The 26790-nt window shown below is 38.7% G+C and overlaps 1 protein-coding gene across 1 annotated transcript in view; it reads left to right on the top strand.

Annotated features, from left to right (window-relative positions):
* EXOC3L4 (exocyst complex component 3 like 4) overlaps nt 1-26790 on the top strand; it is a 333013-nt gene that overhangs the window by 280959 nt on the left and 25264 nt on the right. Inside the window, exon 10 of the mRNA XM_053706598.1 lies at nt 22784-22936. Coding sequence (XP_053562573.1) covers nt 22784-22936 — 153 coding nt within the window. The remainder of the gene's footprint in view (nt 1-22783; nt 22937-26790) is intronic.

Raw genomic sequence — 26790 nt, 5'->3', positions numbered from 1 at the left:
TGTTTATATGTATATATATATATATATCTGTAAATACATAGATACACATATAAATACATCTGTACACGTAGACATATAAATACATACATTTACATCATTAGACATGTATATGTATGTATTTATATGTCTATGTGTACGTATGTCTATATATGTGTACAGATGTATTTATGTGTATATATGTGTATATATAAATATATCTGTAAATACATAGATTCACATGTAAATACATCTGTACACGTAGACATATAAATACATACATATACATCATTAGACATGTATATGTATGTATTTATATGTCTATGTGTACGTATGTCTATATGTGTACAGATGTATTTATGTGTTTATATGTATATATATATATATATATATATATATATATCTGTAAATACATAGATACACATATAAATACATCTGTACACGTAGACATATAAATACATACATTTACATCATTAGACATGTATATGTATGTATTTATATGTCTATGTGTACGTATGTCTATATGTGTACAGATGTATTTATGTGTTTATATGTATATATATATATATATATATCTGTAAATACATAGATACACATATAAATACATCTGTACACGTAGACATATAAATACATACATTTACATCATTAGACATGTATATGTATGTATCTCAATATTACAGCCTGAGACCTCATAGCTTTAAGCCTTTATAACTTTTGTGTGCAATATTTTTTTAGTTTAGTAAAACAGTTAACCAGAGCCATATGGTCGCGTTCATCATTCGAGCGTAAATCGTGATTACGTTCCTGCATTTGCATTTACTTTCAGTTTGTAATATGAGCGCAATTTAACCTGCTCGCAAATGATCGTGAAAACCTGAGGGCAAACATTTGTACTCCATTCATAATCTAGCCCCATCTGTATTAAAGGGACATGAAACCCCTAAAAAAAATATTTTATGATCGAGAATACAATTTAAAAAAATCTTTTTCTACTTTACTTCTATTTTCAAATTTCCTTAGTTCCCTTTTTATTCTTTGTTGAAGAGATATCTAGATAGGTAGCGTGCACACGTCTGGAGCTCTACATGACAGGAAATAGTGCTGCCATCTAGTGCTCTTGCTAATGTAGAACACTTTTGCAAAACTGCTGCCATATAGTGCTGCAGAAATGTGCACAATCCTGAACTTACCTTCCTGGGGCCCGATCCAATATACGGCGCTGGTTTCAGCGTAAGCGCAGGAACCCGCGCTGCCCGTAATAACTAAATTATTAACCCCTAAATTCGCCAACCCCAACATCGCAAACTACCTTTTAAAACTATTAACCCACAACGCAATACACCTATTAAAGTATTAACCCCTAAACTGCAATAGCCCACAACACAATACACCTATTAAAGTATTAACCTCTAAACCGCCATAAACCACAATGCAATACACCTATTAAAATATTAACCTCTAAACCGCCATAGCCCACAATGCAATACACCTATTAAAATATTAACCTCTAAACCGCCATAGCCAACAACGCAATAAACCTAACCCCCCCTAATCTAACCCCCCCTAAATGAACCAAAATTTACCTAATTTACAAAATACTAAAGTTACTCTTAAATTACAAAAAACTAGCACTACTTTAAAAATAAAAATAAACTAAGTATAAATTAAAGGGGCAGTCTAATCAAAATTCTGGGTACGCAATTAAAAATGGCGTCCCTTGAATTCCTATTGGCTGATTTGAGCCTTTAAATTCAAATCAGCCAATAGGATAAGAGCTACTGAAATTCTATTGGCTGATTTGAATAGCTAATAGAATTTCAGTAGCTCTTATCCTATTGGCTGATTTGAACAGCCAATAGGATTTCAGTAGCTTTCATCCGATTGGTTGATTTGAATTTGAAGGCTCAAATCAGCCAAAAGGGATACAAGGGGCGCCATTTTTAATTGCGCACCTTGAATTCCTATTCAGTGTACGGCGGAGATCGTATGAAGAGTATCCTCCACTCTCCATGGCTCCTCGGTCGCTGGTCTTCAGTTCCAGAGTCGCCGGTCTTCAGTTCCAGAGTCGCCGGTCTTCAGCTCCGTGGTCATTCGTCTTCAAATCCACCCTCCGCTCCACGCCGGCTGGTTCCTGGAAGAAGAAAGAAGAGGTCGCTGCTTGGAAGAAGACTTAACTGCCTGGAACAGAACCTTCTCTGCCGGTCTTCAGGACAGGTGAGGAGCACTTGGGGATTAGATTTAGGGTTTTTTAAGGGGTTTTTGGGGGGGTTTATTTTATTTACATAGGGTGGGCAGCAATATAGCTGAATGCCCTTTTAAGGGCAATGCCCAACAAATGCCCTTTTCAGGGCAATGGGTAGTTTAGGGTTTTTAGTGTTAGTTTTTTTTGGGGGGGGGATTTGATGGGTGTGGGGGTTTACTGTTGGGGGGGCTTTGTGTATTTGTTTGGCAAAAGAGCTGATTATCTTGGGGCAATGCCCTGCAAAAAACCCTTTTAAGGGCTACTGGTAGATTATTAGATTGGGGGTGTTTTTATTTTGGGGTGGGCTTTTTATTTTCATAGGGATTAGGTGTAATTGTTTGAAAAAAAATTAATTTTCTTTATTATTTTCTGTAATCTTAGATTTTATCATTTTCTGTAATTCTAGCTTAAAGGGACAGTCTACTCCAGAATTTTGATTAGACTGCCCTTTTATTTTATACTTAGTTTATTTTTATTTTTAAAGTAGTGTTAGTTTTTTGTAATTTAAGAGTAACTTTAGTATTTTGTAAATTAGGTAATTTTGGTTCATTTAGGGGGTGTTAGGTTAGGGGGTGTTAGGTTAGGGGTTAGGTTTATTGCGTTGTGGGCTATGGCGGTTTAAGGGTTAATACTTGGATAGGTTTATTGCGTTGTGGGCTAAGGCGGTTTAAGCGTTAATACTTGGATAGGTTTATTGCATTGTGGGCTATGGCGGTTTAATGGTTAATACTTGGATAGGTTTATTGCGTTGTGGGCTATGGTGGTTTAGGGGTTAATACTTTAATAGGTGTATTGCATTGTGGGTTAATGGCGGATTAAGGGTTAATAGTTTAAATAGGTAGTTTGCGATGTTGGGGTTGGTGGATTTAGGGGTTAATTGAGTTATTACTTGCGGTGTGGGTTTGATGGTGGATATAGGGGTTAATTGACTTTATTAGTTATTGCGGTGGGGGATTGCGGTTGACAGGTAGATAGACATTGCGCATGCGTTAGGTGTTAGTTTATTTTTGCAGGCATTTTCTGGAGTTACGGTGCTCCCATACTCAGCGCAAGGCTTGCTACGGCTGCCTTTTATGGTGAGGTGAAACTTGAGTAAGATTTCTCCATTTTCGCCACGTAAATCCTTGCGCTGGATATTGGATACTGATTTACGACGCGGTCCCATGTTAGCTTATGGGAGTAAAAATTGCGGGCGACGGGTGAAATATACACGCGTAACTTGTATGTTATGCCGTATATGTGACACCAAAACAGCGCAAAAACCAGCGTTGCCGGCTTTTGCGAGCGACGCTGCGTATTGGGTCGAGCCCCTGCTTTTCAACAAAGAACAACAAGTAAACAAAGAAAAGTTGATATTAAAAGTAAAAAGAAAAGTTGTTTTAAATTGTATGTTCTGTCTGAATCATGAAAAAAAAATGTTTTGGTTTTAGATCCCTTTAACATTTTGCAATAAAAGTGCATTGCTAAGCCTTTTTTCACCCCAGTACTGAGCCAATTTTGAGCTTTTTTGCTATCTAGATTTCCCCCTACTGTAAGTCAAATCTCAGTGAGTGACCCACACACATTATATATTGTTTTTTACAGCAGACCCAGCACATATACTATTATTACATTTATATTTCATGGCATGTGAGATAGCTGCGTCAAAAACTGTAAAAAACATTTATTTTTCTTAGATTTTTGTAAATAATACTGGAAATGGCCAAGTGACCACTGTGATCACTTTACTAAACTGTCATCATGGGCAGCCACATTTGAAATAGGGACCTACATTGGCTTTTGGGGGTCACAATATAGATTACAGAGACCCATTGTTCAGAACAGAAATAAAAGCATTTTTTTCCTGTGGTTTACGATTACCACAGTGCTCACCTGACTATACTGTTACTACAGTAATTACCTGGCTATACTGTTACTACAGTAATTACCTGACTATACTGTTACTACAGTAATTACCTGGCTATACTGTTACTACAGTGCTCACCTGACTATACTGTTACTACAGTAATTACCTGGCTATACTGTTACTACAGTAATTACCTGGCTATACTGTTACTACAGTGCTCACCTGACTATACTGTTACTACAGTAATTACCTGGCTATACTGTTACTACAGTAATTACCTGACTATACTGTTACTACAGTAATTACCTGACTATACTGTTACTACAGTAATTGCCTGACTATACTGTTACTACAGTAATTACCTGACTATACTGTTACTACAGTAATTACCTGACTATACTGTTACTACAGTAATTACCTGACTATACTGTTACTACAGTAATTACCTGGCTATACTGTTACTACAGTAATTACCTGGCTATACTGTTACTACAGTAATTACCTGGCTATACTGTTACTACAGTGCTCACCTGACTATACTGTTACTACAGTAATTACCTGGCTATACTGTTACTACAGTGCTCACCTGACTATACTGTTACTACAGTAATCGCCTGCCTATACTGTTACCACAGCAATCACCTGACTATGTTGTTACTACAGTAATTACCTGGCTATACTGTTACTACAGTAATTACCTGGCTATACTGTTACTACAGTAATTACCTGGCTATACTGTTACTACAGTGCTCACCTGACTATACTGTTACTACAGTAATTACCTGGCTATACTGTTACTACAGTGCTCACCTGACTATACTGTTACTACAGTAATCGCCTGCCTATACTGTTACCACAGCAATCACCTGACTATGTTGTTACTACAGTAATTACCTGGCTATACTGTTACTACAGTAATTACCTGACTATACTGTTACTACAGTAATTACCTGACTATACTGTTACTACAGTAATTGCCTGACTATACTGTTACTACAGTAATTACCTGACTATACTGTTACTACAGTAATTACCTGACTATACTGTTACTACAGTAATTACCTGACTATACTGTTACTACAGTAATTACCTGGCTATATTGTTACTACAGTAATTACCTGGCTATACTGTTACTACAGTAATTACCTGGCTATACTGTTACTACAGTAATTACCTGGCTATACTGTTACTACAGTAATTACCTGGCTATACTGTTACTACAGTAATTACCTGGCTATACTGTTACTACAGTAATTACCTGGCTATACTGTTACTACAGTGCTCACCTGACTATACTGTTACTACAGTAATTACCTGGCTATACTGTTACTACAGTGCTCACCTGACTATACTGTTACTACAGTAATCGCCTGCCTATACTGTTACCACAGCAATCACCTGACTATGTTGTTACTACAGTAATTACCTGGCTATACTGTTACTACAGTAATTACCTGACTATACTGTTACTACAGTAATTACCTGACTATACTGTTACTACAGTAATTGCCTGACTATACTGTTACTACAGTAATTACCTGACTATACTGTTACTACAGTAATTACCTGACTATACTGTTACTACAGTAATTACCTGACTATACTGTTACTACAGTAATTACCTGGCTATACTGTTACTACAGTAATTACCTGGCTATACTGTTACTACAGTAATTACCTGGCTATACTGTTACTACAGTAATTACCTGGCTATACTGTTACTACAGTAATTACCTGGCTATACTGTTACTACAGTAATTACCTGGCTATACTGTTACTACAGTAATTACCTGGCTATACTGTTACTACAGTGCTCACCTGACTATACTGTTACTACAGTAATCGCCTGCCTATACTGTTACCACAGCAATCACCTGACTATGTTGTTACTACAGTGATGATCACCTGACTATACTGTTACTACAGTAATTACCTGGCTATACTGTTACTACAGTAATCACCTGCCTATACTGTTACCACAGCAATCACCTGCCTATGTAGTTACTACAGTGATGATCACCTGACTAACTGTTACTACAGTAATCACCTGACTAACTGTTACTACAGTAATCACCTGACTATACTGTTACTACAGTAATTACCTGGCTATACTGTTACCACAGGGATCACCTGACTATACTGTTACTACACTAGTCACCTGACTATACTGTTACTACACTAATCACCTGACTATACTGTTACTACACTAATCACCTGACTATACTGTTACCACAGTGATCACCTGGCTATACTGTTACCACAGTGATCACCTGACTATACTGTTACCACAGTGATCACCAAAACTATACTGTTACTACAGTGATCACCTGACTATACTGCTACTACAGTAATCACCTGGCTATACTGTTACTACAGCAATCACCTGGCTATACTGTTACTACAGCAATCACCTGGCTATACTGTTACCACAGTAATCACCTGACTATACTGTTACCACAGTAATCACCTGACTATACTTTTACTACAGTAATCACTAGACTATACTGTTACCACAGTGATAACGTGACTATACTGTTACTACAGTAATCACCTGACTATACTGTTACCACAGTGATCACCTGACTATACTGTTACCACAGTGATCACCTGACTATACTGTTACCACAGTGATCACCAAAACTATACTGTTACTACAGTGATCACCTGACTATACTGCTACTACAGTAATCACCTGGCTATACTGTTACTACAGCAATCACCTGGCTATACTGTTACTACAGCAATCACCTGGCTATACTGTTACCACAGTGATCACCTGGCTATACTGTTACCACAGTAATCACCTGACTATACTGTTACCACAGTAATCACCTGACTATACTTTTACTACAGTAATCACTAGACTATACTGTTACCACAGTGATAACGTGACTATACTGTTACTACAGTAATCACCTGACTATACTGTTACCACAGTGATCACCTGACTATACTGTTACCACAGTGATCACCTGACTATACTGTTACCACAGTGATCACCAAAACTATACTGTTACTACAGTGATCACCTGACTATACTGCTACTACAGTAATCACCTGGCTATACTGTTACTACAGCAATCACCTGGCTATACTGTTACTACAGCAATCACCTGGCTATACTGTTACCACAGTAATCACCTGACTATACTGTTACCACAGTAATCACTAGACTATACTGTTACTACAGTAATCACCTGACTATACTGTTACTACAGTAATCACCTGACTATACTGTTACTACAGTAATCACCTGACTATACTGTTACTACAGTAATCACCTGACTATACTGTTACCACAGTGATAACGTGACTATACTGTTACTACAGTAATCACCTGACTATACTGTTACTACAGTAATCACCTGACTATACTGTTACTACAGTAATCACCTGACTATACTGTTACTACAGTAATCACCTGACTATACTGTTACTACAGTAATCACCTGACTATACTGTTACTACAGTAATCACCTGGCTATACTGTTACTACAGCAATCACCTGGCTATACTGTTACCACAGTGATAACGTGACTATACTGTTACTACAGTAATCACCTGACTATACTGTTACTACAGTAATCACCTGGCTATACTGTTACTACAGCAATCACCTGGCTATACTGTTACTACAGCAATCACCTGGCTATACTGTTACCACAGTGATAACGTGACTATACTGTTACTACAGTAATCACCTGACTATACTGTTACTACAGTAATCACCTGACTATACTGTTACTACAGTAATCACCTGACTATACTGTTACTACAGTAATCACCTGACTATACTGTTACTACAGTAATCACCTGACTATACTGTTACTACAGTGATCACCTTAGACAAAATTCATATCTTTTTTTGAGAGAGGGACTTGTCTACTAGACAATAAACTTTATAAGGGGTCTCTACACATACCAGATTTTTGTATTGCACATATAATGAGCCATTACCAAGCAAATCCCCATATGTTTTTTCTACTTTATTCTTAAAAGCTCTTTTGTGTGGTACTGCTTCAAAACCACCATAATTGGATTCTCCTTTAAATTAGTGGTCTTGGAGGTTTGTAGCTGCTATGGGAGCTGACATCGAGGAGTTTGAATAACCTCACCCAATCCAGCTCCCTTACAGCTTCTACAGTGAGCTACCCAATTCTGCCCCCTTTGTGACATCACCACGTGCATATGTGGTGTTGTCACCAGCATTCCCATGAAGACTGCGTGTGCCGCCCACGAGGCCACCAACGATCACCGTTCTGTAGTGAGGGGGATCGTCAAAAACAGCATTTTATCGGCGACCCCCCTGCATGACTCGAAGGGCTTGTCTTGCGTCTACAGGTATCGATGTACATGACGAAAACGCCTCGCCATGCGCATCGAAAAGTTTTAAGCTTTGTTTGTGGACTGTGATAGACAAAATGATTCTGGTTTAGGGCTGTACTATTTTGCTTTTGAAAGTTGCATAAGACACAAATTGAATTCCCATAAGACGTTTAATTAAGTGTAGAGAAATTTTGTAATCATGTAATGTACTCTCATTATTTATTTTGCCCCATTTTCCTGTTATTTATCTCTGAAAATAGTGGCATCCCCCTTGAGAAGCTAAAGTGGTTGTGTCACAGTTTTAAAGCCGAACCCTAGAAAAGATTTATTTCATTTTTCTTATAATCAGCTTTGATTGTCATGGGCCCATAGGTTACCCAAATTTTCCACAGCTTCATACTCAGTTTTACGTGATTTAAATGGCCGCCTAGATTGTGTTGTTTTTATTTTTTGTTTTTTGTTTTGTAAGTCCTTATGTTCTTTAGCTATACACATATTAACACATAAATATATATGTATATAAGCATATACATATATATTTACTGGTAACACACAGTTCTCATAGAACGTAATGTAAATTCACTTTTCAGTGCCATTTTTTTCTAACACTCCACTCCCATCAACTTTAGCCCCAAAATACTGTGTAGTACAGTTATTTTATTAAAAAATAAAGATGCTGCTATCTTTATTTTTTAATTAAATACACTAGACTGTATTTTGGGGGCATTTGGGGCACACTTATAAAATTAACCAGAGATAGGATCTCTGGTTAATTTTATTAGCGCTAATTGCTATTGCGAGCTTGTGTTAGCAATAACCAGCCACTTGTAATGGCTGATTAATTATCGCATGCCCGCAAACGGGCGATAATTTAGCACTCCACTTGTAATCTATCCCTTAGTGTTTGATGTCCCTTTAAAGACTCTACTTGTTCAAGGATGCATACACTGTACTATAACCTTTCTTACCCCAGCAGCCTGTCACTGATGCTCCCGCCTGCCTGCCTCTGCCGGCCTTGATCTGCTCCTGACCTGGTGACCAGAAGTGCTAAGCCGGAAGGGGCGAGGCTTGCGGTCGCTGCGTTTACCGGCAACAACACTGTACCGGATGGTGCCCCTCCAGCAGCAGAACCGGACACAACAGAGGCCAAAGTGTGGAGGGGATGGGCCATAGCCTCAGCCGCCTTGCCTTGAAGCGATGCGAACAAAGCAGAAAGAAGCATGGAGGACACCAGGGCAGGTTTTAATATGGTTTTAATATGGCCTGTAGGGGCTGTGTGGGGAACAGAGCAACCGGATCCAATGCAGGGGCATTTGGTTCTAATTGAGGGGGAGGAAGAGTTTGAAACTGAGATAGGGGTATGGATGTTAGGATCAGAAAAAAAGGCTCCCTGCAGATCCACCAGGAAAAAGAGGCCTCAAGCTTGCTGCAGCTCCTTTGTAACAGGTGTACGGTCTACACCCCCTGTACTACAACATTGTAGCAGCCCAATGACCAACCCTCATCTCTTTCCTTCCATCCTTAACCCTTAGGATGCTGCTAGGCCATTCGGCTCTACGCTGACATTTTCTTCATTGTCAGACTCTTGAAAGCTTAGGAGCCCAGCTGTCCTGTAGATTATTTTCTTTAAAGGTGATCTACAACATTTGATAGCTCTTTACCCACTAATATTCTGCATAATTTGCCTCTTAAATGCTATTCTTGTTTGCTATATCTATGTTTATAGCCCAGCAGAATTTGTTGGCACTCTACAAATAAATGATAATGATAATAATAATAATATAATTATGAATTCTTTATTGCTTTATAAACAAGTGGGATGAGAGTGGAAGTGTGACGTCACCAGATGGGGGCGTGGCTTATAGCCATTATTATCTATGTCGCAGTTACTAAGTTAGATGTGTTGTGCAAGCTGTATACTTCTATGCTCTGCAATAAAATAGCGTTGTACCTTCTATGCTGTGTCCTGCATCTCACGACATGGTGTCAGAAGTACTTGCCTGCGCTTCTGTTCCCTGAGTAATGACAATGTCGAAGTTGACCCCACCTGAGCCTTTTGACTTCTCTCAGCCTGCAGCTTGGCCCACATGGCGTCAGCAGTTTTAACGCTTCAGGATTGATTCCAAGCTGGACAAGGAGAGTGGTGATGTACAAGTTAATTCTCTTTTATACTCTATGGGGAAAGATGTGGAGCCAGTGTTTAATGCCTTTACATTCCAAGAAGGGGACAATTTGTCTTTGAAATAGTTATGAACTGTGCCCAAAAGAAATGTGATTCATGAGAGGGCTTGCTTTCACAAACGTGCTCAGCGTGTGGGAGAATCTGTGGAGTCATTTGTGCGCAGCCTGTATGAACTAGCTGAATTCTGTGAGTTTGGTTTTGCTAAAGAAGAGCAAATCAGAGACAGAATAGTTATAGGAATTGCAGATGCTGAGGTCTCACTGAAGCTACAGTTGGAGGCTGAATTGACGTTAGATGGGGCTATTAGGATGGCCCGCCAGAGTGAACTGGTGAAAAAGCAAAGTGCTGATCTGAGGTCTGAGAGTATTGTGGATGAAGTGCAGCAGTTCAGGAGAGCTGCAAGTGAAAGGCACAGTGTGAGCGGTAGACTAAGGGCAACAGATAGGTCCAGAAGTGGATAGGGGCAGCAGGCTTGCTGCACGCGGTGTAACCGTACCCATGATCAGAATGTCATATGCCCGCTATAAATAAAAGATGTAGGAAGTGTAACCAAATGGACCATTTTGAAGTGGTATGTAAAACTGGATCCATTAAGGTAATGCAGGTAGGTAGTGACCAGGAGGGTCAAGAAATGTGCTTTGTAGGGTCTGTTGTTGAACGGTCTGGTTCAGACGAAGATTGGTGGGTTACCCTTACTGTAATGGAAGCCAAGGTTGCCTTCAAGATTGACACAGGAGCAGACATCACTGTTATGTCCCTTGCAGCATTCATAAAACCTGGTGGCCGCATCGATTGTGCAGGGAAATTTCTTGCCAGCTGCGAGTACAAGGAGAGGAAATTCACCATGTGGGTACATGTAATTAGAGGTCAGTGTGTTAACAACCTATTGACCAGGAAAGCAGCCTGTGGTTTGGGCCTTGTCGCCAGAGTGAATGAGATTACAGAAGACATGTTTGGTGAATTGGGCCTGCTAAATTGCAACCCAGTCCGAATATCATTTAAGGGTGATGCAGTCCCATACAGCATTACTACTCCTCGTAGTATTCCATTCCCGCTCATGCCTCAAGTGGAGAAGGAACTTCTGCGTATGAAGAATATGGGAGTTATTGAAGAGGTTGTTGAAGCAACTGACTGGTGTGCCCCCATTGTGCCTGTTGTGAAGAAGAATGGGAAGGTACGCATCTGTGTAGACTTGGAATGGCTGAATGAGGCGGTGAAAAGAGAGATACGTGCTGCCGAGGCTTGAAGACATAGCTCCGAAACTGGCTGCAGCGAAGTTCTTCTCTACCCTGGATGCTTCCAGCGGCTTCTGGCAGATACCGCTAGATCCAAAGTGCCACAAATTGACTACCTTCATTACACCGGTAGGTCGGTTTTGTTTTTGCAGACTTCCCTTTGGGATATCATCTGCTCCTGAAATCTTTCAAAGAAAGATGAGTTCCCTCTTAAGGGACCACAAGGGCACAGCAATCGTCATGGATGACATTTTATTGTATGTGTCTACACTAGAAGAACATGATCAGCGATTGAGCTGTGTGCTGCAGACCATTAGAAAGTCTGCTCTGAAATTAAATAAAGAGAAATGCCACTTTGGAAAATCTGAGTTATGTTATTTTGGGCATACTATCAATGGAGATGGCATCAAGCCAGACCCTGATAAAATCCTTGCTATTGAACAGATGAAAAGTCCTTCTGATGTATACGAGCTGAGACAAATATTGGGCCTTGTGAATTATGTGGGCAGGTTCCTACCAGGATTATCCACAGTATGTGGTGGTAATTAGTACCAGAATATTAAACCAAAAATGGTTGTCCACTTTTTAAAATTATTTTATTGGAAGACAAATAATATTGGTATGAAAATGAACAATTACCTACAAGCTACAAAAGTTTAAAACAAGTCTCAAGAAATAGCAAAAGCTACAACATCCAGTCCAAATTATACAGGGCAACTTTATCTTAAACAAACCCAGATTAAGCAATACTAACTAAAGATAGTGAATCTATCCCAAGGAAAATGCACAAGAATGCTAATATACTCAGCCAGATTATTCCTCCAGTGCTCTCTCTCTCTCTCTCTCTCTCTCTCTCTCTCTCTCTCTCTCTCTCTCTCTCTCTCTCTCTCTCTCTCATCAGTTGCTTCCAGGAGGTGAGGAAGATAAAACAAAGTGTGTATAGTAACTCTTGGCTACTTATAGCCTAGTCTATATTTTAAAATATGTTTGTAAATTTAAGAATTAACTACTTGAACACTCTAGGGGTAAATTATCTGGTTTTATGATACCACACAGTACTCCACCCTATCACTGAAATGTTGAAGAAAGATATTGCCTTGGTCTGGGGACCTCCACAGGAAGAAACCTTTATGCAGGTCAAGTGCCTCCTGGGGTCTGCCCCAGTGTTGGGGTTCACCAAGCCTTCAAGAAAGACTGTGGTTAAGGCTGACACAAGCAGTTATGGGCTAGGGGCTGCCCTTTTGCAGCTGAATGAGAACAAACTACAGCCCATCGCCTATTGCTCCCGTACACTGACAGCTGCAGAATCGAAATACGCCCAAATTGAGAAAGAGTGCCTGGCTGCAGTTTGGGCCTGTCAGTGCTTCCAGCGTTACCTAGTGGGTTTAAAGAAATTAAGTCTTGAAACTGACCATAAACCGCTAGTCCCTCTAATCAATTCCTATGATATTGATAAGACACCCTTAAGATGCCAGAGACTTCTGATGAGGCTGCTCAGGTTCAATGTTCAGGCAGTGCATGTGCTGGAGAAACAACTGGTTGTGGCAGATACACTTTCCAGGCTCCCGCTGGCTGCTGCTGAAGAATCTTCAAGGGAATCAGATGTGAAAGTATACGTGGATTCAGTTCTGGCATCCAAATCCATCTCGTCAGGAAAGCTAGAGCAAATAAGAAAGGAGACACATTTAGATACAGATCTTCAAGAAGTTATTATGTACATAAAGAAATGTTGGCCCGAGAGCCGGGCAGCCTGGATGTCTTTAAGGTCTTATCAGTCAGAGAGGTCACAGCTCACGGAGCTGGATGGTTTAGTACTGTTCCAAGAAAGTATTGTTATTCCTGTCAGCACCCGGCAGGAGATGTTAAGCAGGATTCACAATGGCCACTTGGGCATTACAAAGTGCAGAGAAAGGGCAGCTACGGCGGTATGGTGGCCTGGGATCAGTACCAACATTGTAAGTCATGTGTCAAAATGTACGTTTAGCTGGAAACGCCGGGCTACTCAGAGAAGAGAGCCTTTGATTTCTATCCCGCTGACCGCAGGCCCATGGTAGAAGATAGTTGCATGGGAAGAAGTACCTAGTCATAATTAACTACTATTCCAGGTATTTGGAGATTGCACCCTTGAATGAGATCACCAGTCAAGCCGTTATCACTCGGCTCAAGAGCTTACTGATGGAAGGACAGTCACACATCAAAATAGAAGACATCTTCAGCCAGTACCTGAGAGTTTGGGACTGGATGCCTCAGAGCCACAGCCAGTGGAATCCCCTATTTTAAGAGGGGTAATTTCCCCTCAGCAAGACCACAGCGGGGATACTTCTTTGCTTCCAGCAGACCCTCAATCACCTTCTTCTGTATCAGAGGAAAATTCATGTAAAATTACATCAAGTGGAAGAGTTGTGAATCTTCCAGCCCGCTACCAGGATTAGCACTGTAGTTAGAGCAATGACCAGAATAATCCCATGGTCACTGTGGACTAGGATTGTATTTCTTGTTGTTCATATATATTCTCTTATAACTTATTATTTGTTGTACTCTAAAAAAAAAATGTATGCTTTATCCTTTGAAAAAGGGGAAGATGTGATAAGAGAGGGAATGTGACGTCACCGGATGGGGCGTGGCTTATATCCGTTATTATCTATGTCGCAGTTACTAAGTTAGATGTTTTGTGCAAGATGTATACTTCTATGCTCTGCAATAAAATAGCGTTGTACCTTCTATGCTGTGTCCTGCATCACATGACAACAAGTGTTTAGTGTATTTTTATTCTTTTTAAGAGCTGGAAAACATAGGTGCATAATTGTTTTCATTAAATTTAATAAACATTTTTTTAAACTAAATTCACACAAATTTAGTATAACAATACTAGTTATATTTTTGTATTTGTACAGAAAGATTATTTTCCTGTTTTTGTTTTATTGCACTGCAAAAAACACTTCTCAAAAGGGTATTCCCATGATTTTGTGATTTATCTTATTCAATAGCCTACTTGACAAAAACAATTTGGCTTGTTTCAATGTTTACCTTTCTTGCAAACTCAGTTCAGATGTTACTAAAATTAATTTCCTGATGTGGAAACAATGTAAAAATATTGTGGCGTAACCCTTACACTACCTGATCGATACAACATCATACCTGATGTTTTAAAGCACGTTATTCTAAACAATTTAGGAATGTTAGGTGATTTATGCCCTTTATGGATTAAAACTAGACTCTGCATCAACTATGTAATTTTCCATGGGAGTTTTGCCATGGATCCCCCTCCGGCATGCCACAGTCCAGGTGTTAGTCCCCTTGAAACAACTTTTCCATCACTATTGTGGCCAGAAAGAGTCCCTGTGGGTTTTAAAATTTGCCTGCCTATTGAAGTCTATGGCGGTTCGCCCGGTTCGCCCGGTTCGCCCGTTCGGGAACATTTGTGGAAGTTCGCGTTCGCCGTTCGTGAACCCAAATTTTTATGTTCGCGACATCACTAATGAAGACTTCTCCCGGTAAGGTGATCTTCAAGGGGTTAGTGTTAGGTTTTTTTAAGGGGGTATTGGGTGGGTTTTAGAGTAGGGTTGGTTGTGTGGGTGGTGGGTTTTAATGTTGGGTGGATTTCTAATTTTTTTTACAGGTAAAATAGCTGATTACTTTGGGGCAATGCCCCGCAAAAGGCCCTTTTAAAGGCTATTTGTAATTTAGTGTAGGGTAGGGCTTTTTTATTTTGGAGGGGCTTTTTATTTTGTTAGGGGGATTAGATTAGGTGTAATTAGTTTAAAACTCTTGTAATTTGTTTATTATTTTCTGTAATTTAGAGTTTTTTTTGTACTTTAGCAAATTTTATTTATTTTTATTTAATTGTATTTAATGTAGGGAATTAATTTAATTATAGTGTAGTGTTAGGTGTTAGTGTAACTTAGGTTAGGTTTTATTTTACAGGTACTTTTGTATTTATTTTAGCTAGGTAGTTTATTAAATAGTTAATAACAATTTAGTAACTATTCTACCTAGTTAAAATAAATACAAACTTGCCTTGTATCTAAGATAGATACAATGTAACTATTAGTTATATTGTAGCTAGTTTAGGGTTTATTTTATAGGTAAGTATTTAGTTTTAAATAGGAATAATTTAGTTAATTAAGTAATTTTATTTAGATTTATTTAAATTATATTTAAGTTATTGGGGGTTAGGTTTAGACTTAGGTTTAGGGGTTAATATGTTTATTATAGTGGTGGCGATGTTGGGGGCAGCAGATTAGGGGTTAATAAATGTAGGTAGGGGGTGGCGACATTGGTGGCGGCTGATTAGGGGTTAATAAATATAATGTAGGTGTCAGCGATGTTGGGGGCAGCAGATTAGGGGTTCATAAGTATAATGTAGGTGGCGGCATTGTCCAGAGCGGCAGATTAGGGGTTAATAATATAATGTAGGTTGCGGCGATGTCGGGGGTGGCAGATTAGGGGTTAATAAGTGTAATGTTAGGGTGTTAAGTGTAGACATAAAATTTATTTCCCCATAGGAATCAATAGGACTGCGTTAAGGAGCTTTACGCTGCTTTTTTGCAGGTGTTAGACTTTTTTTCAGCCAGCTCTCCCCGTAGATTCCTATGGGGAAATCGTGCACGAGCACGTTACACCAGCTCACCGCTAACGTAAGCAGCTCTGGTATTGGAGTGTGGTAAGGAGCAAAGTTTTGCTTAATGCTCACTTCTTGTCTGGGTTGTAAAAACCCGTAATACCAGCGCTGTCTGTAAGTGAGCGGTGAGCATAAACTGCTTGTTAGCACCGCACAGCCTCTAACGCAAAACTCGTAATCTAGGTGTTTATTTTATTAATAAAATACACTAAACTTTATTTTGGGGGAATTTGGGGCACATTTAAAAAATCATATTCGATTGGGTTGATTTCTGTCCGCCGCTTCAGAGCAGACGGACAGGTTATGGAGCAGCGGTCTTTAGACCGCTGCTTCATAACTTCTGTTTCTGGCTTGCCGGAAACACGGGGCATCAAGCTCCATACAGAGCTTGATAAATATGCCCCATTGTGTTTTCATTCTCTGGGGCAGCAATACTTTATTGGGAGCTATCTAAACAAACCAGGTGAGCCAATGACAAGAGAGATATTTGCATAGCTACCAATCTTTCGCTGGCTCCCAGTAGTGCATTGCTGCTTCTGAGACAAAGAGGCCTATTTATCAAATGTCTGTCGGACCGGATCCGACAGTGTGGATCAGGTCTGACAGAGATTGCTGAATGCGGAGAGCAATACGCTCTCCGTATTCAGCATTGAACCAGCCAGCAGGGAGGTGTCAATCAACCCGATCGTACTCGATCGGGTTGAATTTTGGCGATCTCTGTCCGCCTCATCAGAGCAGGCGGACAGGGTTATGGAGCTTTAGACCGCTTCTCCATAACTTGCACTTCTGGTTAATCTGAAGACTCGCTGGAAACATGGGCCCTCAAGCTCCATTCGGAGCTTGATAAATGGGCCTCAAAGTGTAAAGGCAACGTGTAAAGGCACTTTTCAGTGCCGTTTTTTTTCTAATACCCCACACCCGTTAACTTTAGCCCCCAAAACTGCCTGGTGCATTTATTTTATAAAATGATAAAAAAAAAATAATTTAATAATATACACACCACTGTATTTTGAGGGCAAGCTCACTTGTCATGGCTGGTTATTTATCGCACACCCACAAACTGGCATATTTGCTTTTGCGATAAATTAGCGCTCCACTTGTAATTTAGCCCTTAATCTTTACACTTATATTTTCAATATTTAAACAACTAAAATAATTGTACAGCTACATATTATTATAAGGTTAAGCTTGTCGAGCATGTCTAGTGTGTATATAGTGTTTAACATCCCTTAAACTTTACGGTCTCTTTAGTTAAGTGGCATTGGTATGTATATAGCGCTATACATGCATGCAGGACAGTTTTGAAATGACAATACGACTGCTGCTTCTTAACTTGAGTTTCAGGCGGACCTAAAATTTCGGGGGTAGATTGCAGCATCCGTTGCTTAATAAATCTACCCCATACTCTCTTGGGAAATCCTGCCCCCTGTTATCGAACTTCAATAACACAAGTGCAGGGATTGTTAATGATCTCTAGCTGGAATAGTCTTACAACCTCTGTTCCAGGCTCAGATGACGAATAGTGAGCACATTAACGTATTCCCCCATAAAATCAATGGAGCAAAAAAATTGGAAGAAAAGTAACAGCCTACTTGCGTGCAAACCCAATCACATATTATCAAGTGCACTAACCTGACATGAAAATATGAATATTTCACATTCCAATGTTCTTCACATAACAGAATATGTTCTATTTATTCATCAATACATAGTTCTACATATAGCTGATGGTATTTTAGCAAAATATATATCTATACTTATATATATAAATATATATATATATATATATAGATTATTATATATATATATATATATATATACAATGATATATACAGATATATATACGAATATCTATTTGGAAATTCAAAGAACATATTCTGCTATGTGCAGAACATTGGAATGTGAAATATTTACAGTAATACATAGTTAAACATTAGGGTGAGTGACGCTGCAGAAGCTTCCGTCAGTGTGATAAAGAGACCAAGAGACCAGGTCACAGCCAAGTGCAGGGGTTGTGTGGAGCCAGCAAAAAAAGCGGTGGACAGCCGCACATCAATAATAGGAAAAAAATTACTACTGAGCAACAGTGTGAAAAAACTTCTTCCTTACTCCATATGAAAAATAAAAGATACAAAGGAAGGGCTCAGCTATCTTACACATTTCACACCGTAAGGCGCTTACTCATAGATACTGAGCGCAAGTAAAAGCGCCATTACATTTGATTTCTGAACCAGTAATCAGACCATAGATCAAAAATGACGTAAGCTACAGCTGTCAAACAGACAACTAAACAAATGTCTGTATTGTGGTAATCACGCCCTCAAAAATCTAGTGGCTTCTAAAATCAAATGATAAATTACTTACAGAGGATGTATGTATTGTATGTATGTATTGGGTACTTGTAAAAGGCGGCTAATCACCCGTACGGGTCTCAAGGAGCTGCTCATTTTATCAACCTCGGAAGGATGAAAGGCTGAGTGGACCTGGTGGGGGATCAAACCTGCAATCCTTGGGTTGCTACAGAGATTAGTCACAGTGCCTTAGCATGCTGAGCTATCTGTCACTAACAGCAAATACTTATAGAAGAAACAATACAGAATAGAATACTTAATAAGGTAGTACAGAGAATGTAGCAGAGTGGGTTATGCGTTATTACGTAGATTGAGTATATACGGGTACTACACATTTATATACACTTTTTGACTGCAATCCTTTTCAATGATGTCAACAGGTGATACTATCATATATTCAACAGTGTATATGCTCTATACTAGGTTTGGGACTTTAAACTTCGTTGTAGTTGCTAGAATTGTTTTTGAGCTAATTGTGCAACATTGTGTCTAATAATACTGTGTTACATTGTCTAATGTGTATACTTTATTATTATTACGCAATATGATGGTTTGTAAAAGTTTTTTCAACCCTTTATATTTAAATCAACATAATGTATATTGCTGCTACATTCTCTGTACTACCTTATTAAGTACTCTATTCTATATTGTTTTTATTTGCTGTTAGTGATTATTACTGATCATATTATGTGTGTCTTTTTTGCCATCCTCTGTAAGTAATGATCATTTGATTTTAGAAACCGCTACATTTTTGAGGGCGTGATTACCACAATACGGACATTTGTTTAGTTGTCTGTTTGACAGCTGTAGCTTACGTGATTTTTAATCTATGGTCTGATTGGTGTTTCGGCCTTCAAATGTAATGGCGCTTTTACTTGCGCTCAGTATCTATGAGTAAGCGCCTTACGGCGTGAAACGAATAAGATAGCTGAGCCCTTCCTTTGTGTCCTGTATCTTTCATTTTATATATGGAATAAAGAAGAAGTTTTTTTCACGCTGTTGCTCAGTAGTCGTTTTTTTCCTATTAATACATAGTTAAAACCTTTATTAAATATGAATATTGCATAAATATGCTTTTACATGTATTCCTCTACTTATATGTGTATATGTGCCTGTAAATGCATAAATACACATATAAATACATAGGTACACACATATAAACATATATATACTGTACATATATTATACTGTATATATATATATATATATATATATATACAGTATATCTATGTATATATATATACGTATATATATGTGTGTGTATACATGTATATGTATGTTTCGCTATGTTAAAGCCCTTTGCCTGCTTATTTTTCCTAACACCTGAGACCTAAAATCTTTGAGCCCTTTTTTGTGAAATTTAAAAAAAAAATTTTTATTATATAGTGTTATATAACTACACTTTTCAATATATTTTGGATGTGTTTTGTACAACTTTTTTATTTCACCCATTTGTCCGGAGTTCTGCAGATGCGGTAATCCTTATAGCCTAAATTGCGATAGCGCTCACGTATTTGTGTTTACCTTCAACTTGTATTATGAGCGCTAAAGCCAAAACACGCGCAAACAACCATGATAAACCCTTTTTCGCTTGCGAGTATCTGTTAGCGCACCTCTCATAATCAGGCCCATTTTCTGTTGAAATTATTAAAATCATTCAGTTTAGAACTATTGACTTAAGTTTTTCATGCCATTTGAAAGTCATATTTTTAAATTTTCTGGTCATCCCAAATTAAGTTTATGGGCAATGTGTGTATTTAACAGAGAAAAGTCCTTTAACATGAGGTCTATGTGAATGACTCAGGTGTTTTCCGATTATATCATTTATATATAAATATATATCACACCATCATTTCTCTCTTCGTCTCTTCCTTAATGCGACCAGCTACCTGCTTCCTTCCTCAGGATTCAGTAACATCCCTGCACAAACCATAAAAAGACACATTTACAATTGTCTCATGTATTCACCATTTTCCCCCTTGGTCAAGGGAAAGACAGGAAGTCAAGTCAGCAGATTGCTTTCTTCCTGTTGCATTTTTCAGTTCACTCCATGTGTTTTCTGTTTAAAATAAATGAAAGTTTCAAAGAATAAAAAAGTAGTTAGCTGGCAAAGGACAATGAGAGACGAGAAGGAAATGGTATGATGGTTCAGGAAGCTAAAAATTGAATTTGCTTAATAAGGGTAATTCTATGTAATATGTTAAATAGATTGACCTACCCAAGATGCAATGGCTACTAAAATTCTACCTCTGAGTGCAAACTAACACACGTGTCCATAAAAACTCATTCTCTGGATCCTAAAAAACTGTATGGATAGCAATGGAGTATTGCAATGTTTACTACGATAAAAACAAAATAGAATAAAGGAAATGGCAATGCAACTCCTATTAGACTAGAATGCAATTAAGGGTTAAGGGCCTTTGAGTGAACTGTTAGATATATTTGCTACTTTGTTGCAGGTTGAGGGGGCAGCTAGCTCAGCTGTGTAAGATCATGTAGGCCTGATCTCTCCCTGCTTTCTGTACTGTAGACATTTCCTCTGCCTCCCATATGTATAGTCGCCAATTGGGGGTTCAGCTTCTATTAGGGTTGCTTTAGGTTTTTTGGCACCCACAGGGTTAGTCCATCTGGTAAGTGGGAACTAGTAATTTAGAACTCCCCTCAGAAAGTCATGCTGTATGATTAAACTGCCTGGGGCCTTTTGAATTGGAGTTGGTGATACATCCTAGCAGTGGGTTGGGGCCCTGGCTGTAGACAGAGAGATGAGCAGTGATGAAAATTAAACAGGGAACCACATCCCGAGGTGCGGGCCTGAGGGTGCACTTCTGGGTGAGCGATGGGCCAAAGATCTTGTTTGAATGTCTCTGTAAACAGTGATGTTGTAGCCAGGCTCCCTAAATCCAATCAAGTCTGGGTGCTGACCTTATTGGCATGAATTACCTTTAAGATTGATAATGTTTTATTGCTGTTAAGCCATTTTATAAAATTGACCTGTTTAGCCAAAGTCACTGGTGTCTGTGTGTTATTTGCATTAATATGTATGTTTGTTAGTGTTCGTAGTCAGTAAATGCTAATAGGGCCTTTAATCCCTTAGGTTTAGGACAGGGGGAAATATCAATGTACAAAAACTATTTATTGTTTAATAAAACATGACTTGTAGAGTCACTTACTGATACTATAATGGGTCTTAATGTTTTTTTAGAAAGTCACTGAAGAATGTAGAGTATTTGTGGCACATATAAGGTTTTTTTTTACCACCCATTCCAATCCATACAAATTGTATGAAAAAACAGAGGCGTCACCAGTGTGGGGACAGGAAGGTACTAGCCCCCTAGATTTACAGAAATGAAGATCCTGTACAAAAAAAAAAAAAATATATATATATATACAGGGCTCAAAATTTCTACTAGCCCACTAGCCATTGGCGAGTGAAAATGTAACAGTGGCGAGTGAAAGTTAGTAAGTGAATGTTGGGCTACCTGCTACAATTATTATCTAAAGGGATATTATGTATCCATGAAAGGGAAAGGATATGATATTCCTCTAGGGCTATAGGGACCCCATTAGTGTTTAGACTGTTACTTCTGAGAGGGTAAACAGGGGCAGAGAGAGATTGTAGAGGAAAAGTGAGAGTGGATGAAAAGTAGAGAGAAATGAGAGAGGATAGAGAGTGAAAAAGAAAAGATATGGCCAGAGATTGCAGGGAGGGGGTAAAAAGAGAGACTGGAGAGGAGGCGGGGGAAAAAGACAGATGAGAGATTATAATTATAAAAAAAAATTCCAGGTCTGCTATGACCTCACATTAATGTCAACACTCTCTACATTCTCTCAGTTCAACAACTTCCTTTTCTGTCCAGCTGTTGTCTTCCCCAGAACCTTAGAACTGCTGTGCCCTTATTTTTGTTAATTTACTACTGTATGTAGCATTATTTAATTTATGGTATAAAACAAACAATGTTTAATTATTATTAAATTAAGACTTTTTATCTTATTTTATGCAATAGGATTTTCAGAATGAAGTCCACAAATACTTAGTGAAAGAGTATATCAGTCAAATTATGAAGAGGAAAACAAGTCTGAAGAGGATTCACAGGAAAAAAGCTGCAGAAAAAATGAACCAGGAATCTGAAAAGATAAACAAGTCAGCAGTGGAGTTGGTGAGTAACAGCTAAATGTAGAACACACGATCATTTCCACAGTTTGTATGGATTAAAAAAAAAAAAGCTTACAAATGCTTTACAGTTTGGTTTTTAGTACTGGTAAAAAAATAATATACACAATACACATCATTTATGTACAGTCACAAACTCATCTATTTAGGTGGTGCTTAAGTATTGTATAGATTGTCTATGTCTTTATATTTTAAAGTTATACTCTATCCCTAAAAAAACATAATTTATGTAAGAATTTACCTGATAAATTCATTTCTTTCATATTGGCAAGAGTCCATGAGCTAGTGACATATGGGATATACAATCCTACCAGGAGGGGCAAAGTTTCCCAAACCTCAAAATGCCTATAAATACACCCCTCACCACACCCACAATTCAGTTTAATGAATAGCCAAGAAGTGGGGTGATAAAGAAAGGAGCAAAAAGCATAAACAAAGGAATTGGAATAATTGTGCTTTATACAAAAAAATCATAACCACCATAAAAAGGGTGTGGAACTCCACGCAAGAGTCACTAGAGAGGGAGGGATAAAAAATAAAGACAGCCAATTCCGCTGAAAAAATTAATCCACAACCCAAATCATAAGTTTTAATCTTATAATGAAAAAGAAAAAACTGAAATTATAAGCAGAAGAATCAAACTGAAACAGCTGCCTGAAGAACTTTTCTACCAAAAAATGCTTCTGAAGAAGAAAAAACATCAAAATGGTAGAATTTATTAAATGTATGCAAAGAAGACCAAGTTGCTGCTTTGCAAATCTGATCAACTGAAGCTTCACTCTTAAAAGCCCAGGAAGTGGAAACTGACCTAGTAGAATGAGCTGTAATCCTCTGAGGCGGGGATTTACCCGAGTCCAAATAAGCGTGATGAATCAAAAGCTTTAACCAAGATGCCAAAGAAATGGCAGAAGCCTTCTGACCTTTCCTAGAACCAGAAAAGATAACAAATAGACTAGAAGTCTTCCTGAAAACTTTAGTAGATTCAACATAATATTTCAAAGCTCTCACCACATCCAAAGAATGTAAAGATCTTTCCAAAGAATTCTTAGGATGGGGACAAAAAGAAGGGACAACAATTTCCCTACTAATGTTGTTGGAATTCACAACTTTAGGTAAGAATTTAAATGAAGTCTGCAAAACTGCCTTATCCTGATGAAAAATCAGAAAAGGAGACTCACAAGAAAGAGCAGATAATTCAGAAACTCTTCTAGCAGAAGAGATGGCCAAAAGAAACAACACTTTCCAAGAAAGCAATTTAATGTCCAAAGAATGCATAGACTCAAACGGAGGAGCCTGTAAAGCCTTCAAAACCAAATTAAGATTCCAAGGAGGAGAGATTGATTTAATAAAAAGGCTTGATACGAACCAAAGCCTGTACAAAACAATGAATATCAGGGAGTTTAGCAATTTTTCTGTGGAATAAAACAGAAAGAGCAGAGATTTGTCCTTTCAAGGAACTCCCAGACAAACCCTTATCCAAACCATCCTGAAGAAACTGTAAAATTCTAGGAATTCTAAGAGAATGCCAAGAGAATTTATGACTGAGAAGAACACCATGAAATGTAAGTCTTCCAAACTCGATAATAAATCTTTCTTGAAACAGATTTACGAGCCTGCAACATAGTATTAATCACTAAGTCAGAGAAACCTCTATGACTAAGCACTAAGCGTTCAATTTCCATACCTTCAAATCTAATGATTTGAGATCCTGATGGAAAAACGGACCTTGAGATAGAAGGTCTGGCCTTAGTGGAAGTGGCCATGGTTGGCAACTGGACATCCGAACAAGATCCGCATACCAAAACCTGTGAGCCCATGCTGGAGCCACCAGCAGCACAAATGATTGCTCCATGATGATCTTGGAAATCACTCTTGGAAGAAGAACTAGAGGCGGAAAATATAGGCAGGTGGATAACTCCAAGGAAGTGTCAATGCATCCACTGCTTCTGCCTGAGGATCCCTGGACCTGGACAGGTACCTGGGAAGTTTCTTGTTTAGATAAGATGCCATCAGATCTATTTCTGGAAGCCCCCACATCTGAACAATTTGAAAAAACACATCTGGGTGAAGAGACCACTCTCCCAGATGTAAAGCTTGACGACTGAGATAATCCGCTTCCCAATCATCTATACCTGGGATATGGACTGCAGAAATTAGACAGGAGCTGGATTCTGCCCAAATAAGTATCCGGGATACTTCTTTCATAGCCTGAGGACTGTGAGTCCTACCCTGATGATTGACATATACCACAGTTGTGACTTTGTCTGTCTGAAAACAAATAAATGGCTCTCTCTTCAATAGAGGCCAAAACTGAAGAGCTCTGAGAATCGCACAGAGTTCCAAAATGTTGATTGGTAATCTCGCCTCTTGAGATTTCCAAACAGCTTGTGCTGTCAGAGATCCCCAGACCGCTCCCCAACCTGAAAGACTCGCATCTGTTGTGATCACAGTCCAGGTTGGACGAACAAAAGAGGCCCCTTGAACTATACGATGGTGATCTAACCACCAAGTCAGAGAACATTGGGATTTAAGGATATTAATTGTGATATCCTTGTATAATCCCTGCACCATTGGTTCAGCATACAAAGCTGAAGAGGTCTCATGTGAAAACGAGCAAAGGGGATCTCGTCCGATGCTGAAGTCATAAGACCTAAAACCTCAATGCACATAGCTACTGAAGGGAATGACTGAAGGTTCCGACAGGCTGCAACCAATTTCAGACATCTCTTGTCTGTTAGAGACAAAGTCATGGATACTGAATCTATTTGGAAACCTAAAAAGGTTACCCTTGTCTGAGGGATCAAAGAACTTTTTAGTAAATTGATCCTCCAACCATGTCTTTGAAGAAACAACACTAGTTGATTCGTGTGAGATTCTGCAGAACGTAAAGACTGAGCAAGTACCAAGATATCGTCCAAATAAGGAAACACCGCAGTACCCCGCTCTCTGATTACAGAGAGTAGGGCACCGAGAACCTTTGAAAAGATCCTTGGAGCTGTCGCTAGGCCAAAAGGAAGAGCAACAAATTGGTAATGCTTGTCTAGAAAAGAGAATCTCAGGAACTGATAGTGATCTGGATGAATCGGAATATGAAGATATGCATCCTGTAAGTCTATTGTGGACATATAATGCCCATGCTGAACAAAAGGCAGAATAGTCCTTATTTATTTATTTGAATGTTGATACTCTTACATAACGATTTAAGACTTTTAGATCCAGAACTGGTCTGAATGAATTTTCTTTCTTTGGGACAATGAACAGATTTGAATAAAACCCCAGACCCTGTTCCTGAAAAGGAACTGGCACAATTACCCCAGATAACTCCAGGTCTGAAACACACTTCAGGAAAGCCTGCGCTTTCCCTGGGTTCACTGGAATGCGTGGGAGAAAGAAACTTCTCACAGGCGGTCTTACTCTGAAACCTATTCTGTACCTCTGAGATACAATGTTCTGAATCCAATGATTTTGGACTGAATTTATCCAAACATCCTTGAAAAATTTTAATCTGCCCCCTAACAGCTAAGATGGAATGAGGACCGCACCTTCATGCGGACTTGGGGGCTGGTTTAGATCTCTTAAATGGCTTGGATTTATTCCAGATTGAGGAAGGCTTCCAATTGGAGACAGATTCCTTAGGGGAAGGACTAGGTTTCTGTTCCTTATTTTGTCGAAAGGAATGAAAACGATTAGAAGCTTTAAATTTACCCTTAGATTTTTTATCCTGAGGCAAAAAAGCTCCCTTCCCCCCAGTGACAGTTGAAATTATAGAATCCAACTGAGAACCAAATAATTTATTACCTTGGAAAGAAAGAGATAGCAATGTCGATTTAGAAGTCATAT

The sequence above is a fragment of the Bombina bombina genome, chromosome 1 (genome assembly GCF_027579735.1).
Source record: "Bombina bombina isolate aBomBom1 chromosome 1, aBomBom1.pri, whole genome shotgun sequence".
Taxonomy (NCBI): domain Eukaryota; kingdom Metazoa; phylum Chordata; class Amphibia; order Anura; family Bombinatoridae; genus Bombina; species Bombina bombina.
This window is presented reverse-complemented; position numbering and strand designations above follow the sequence as displayed.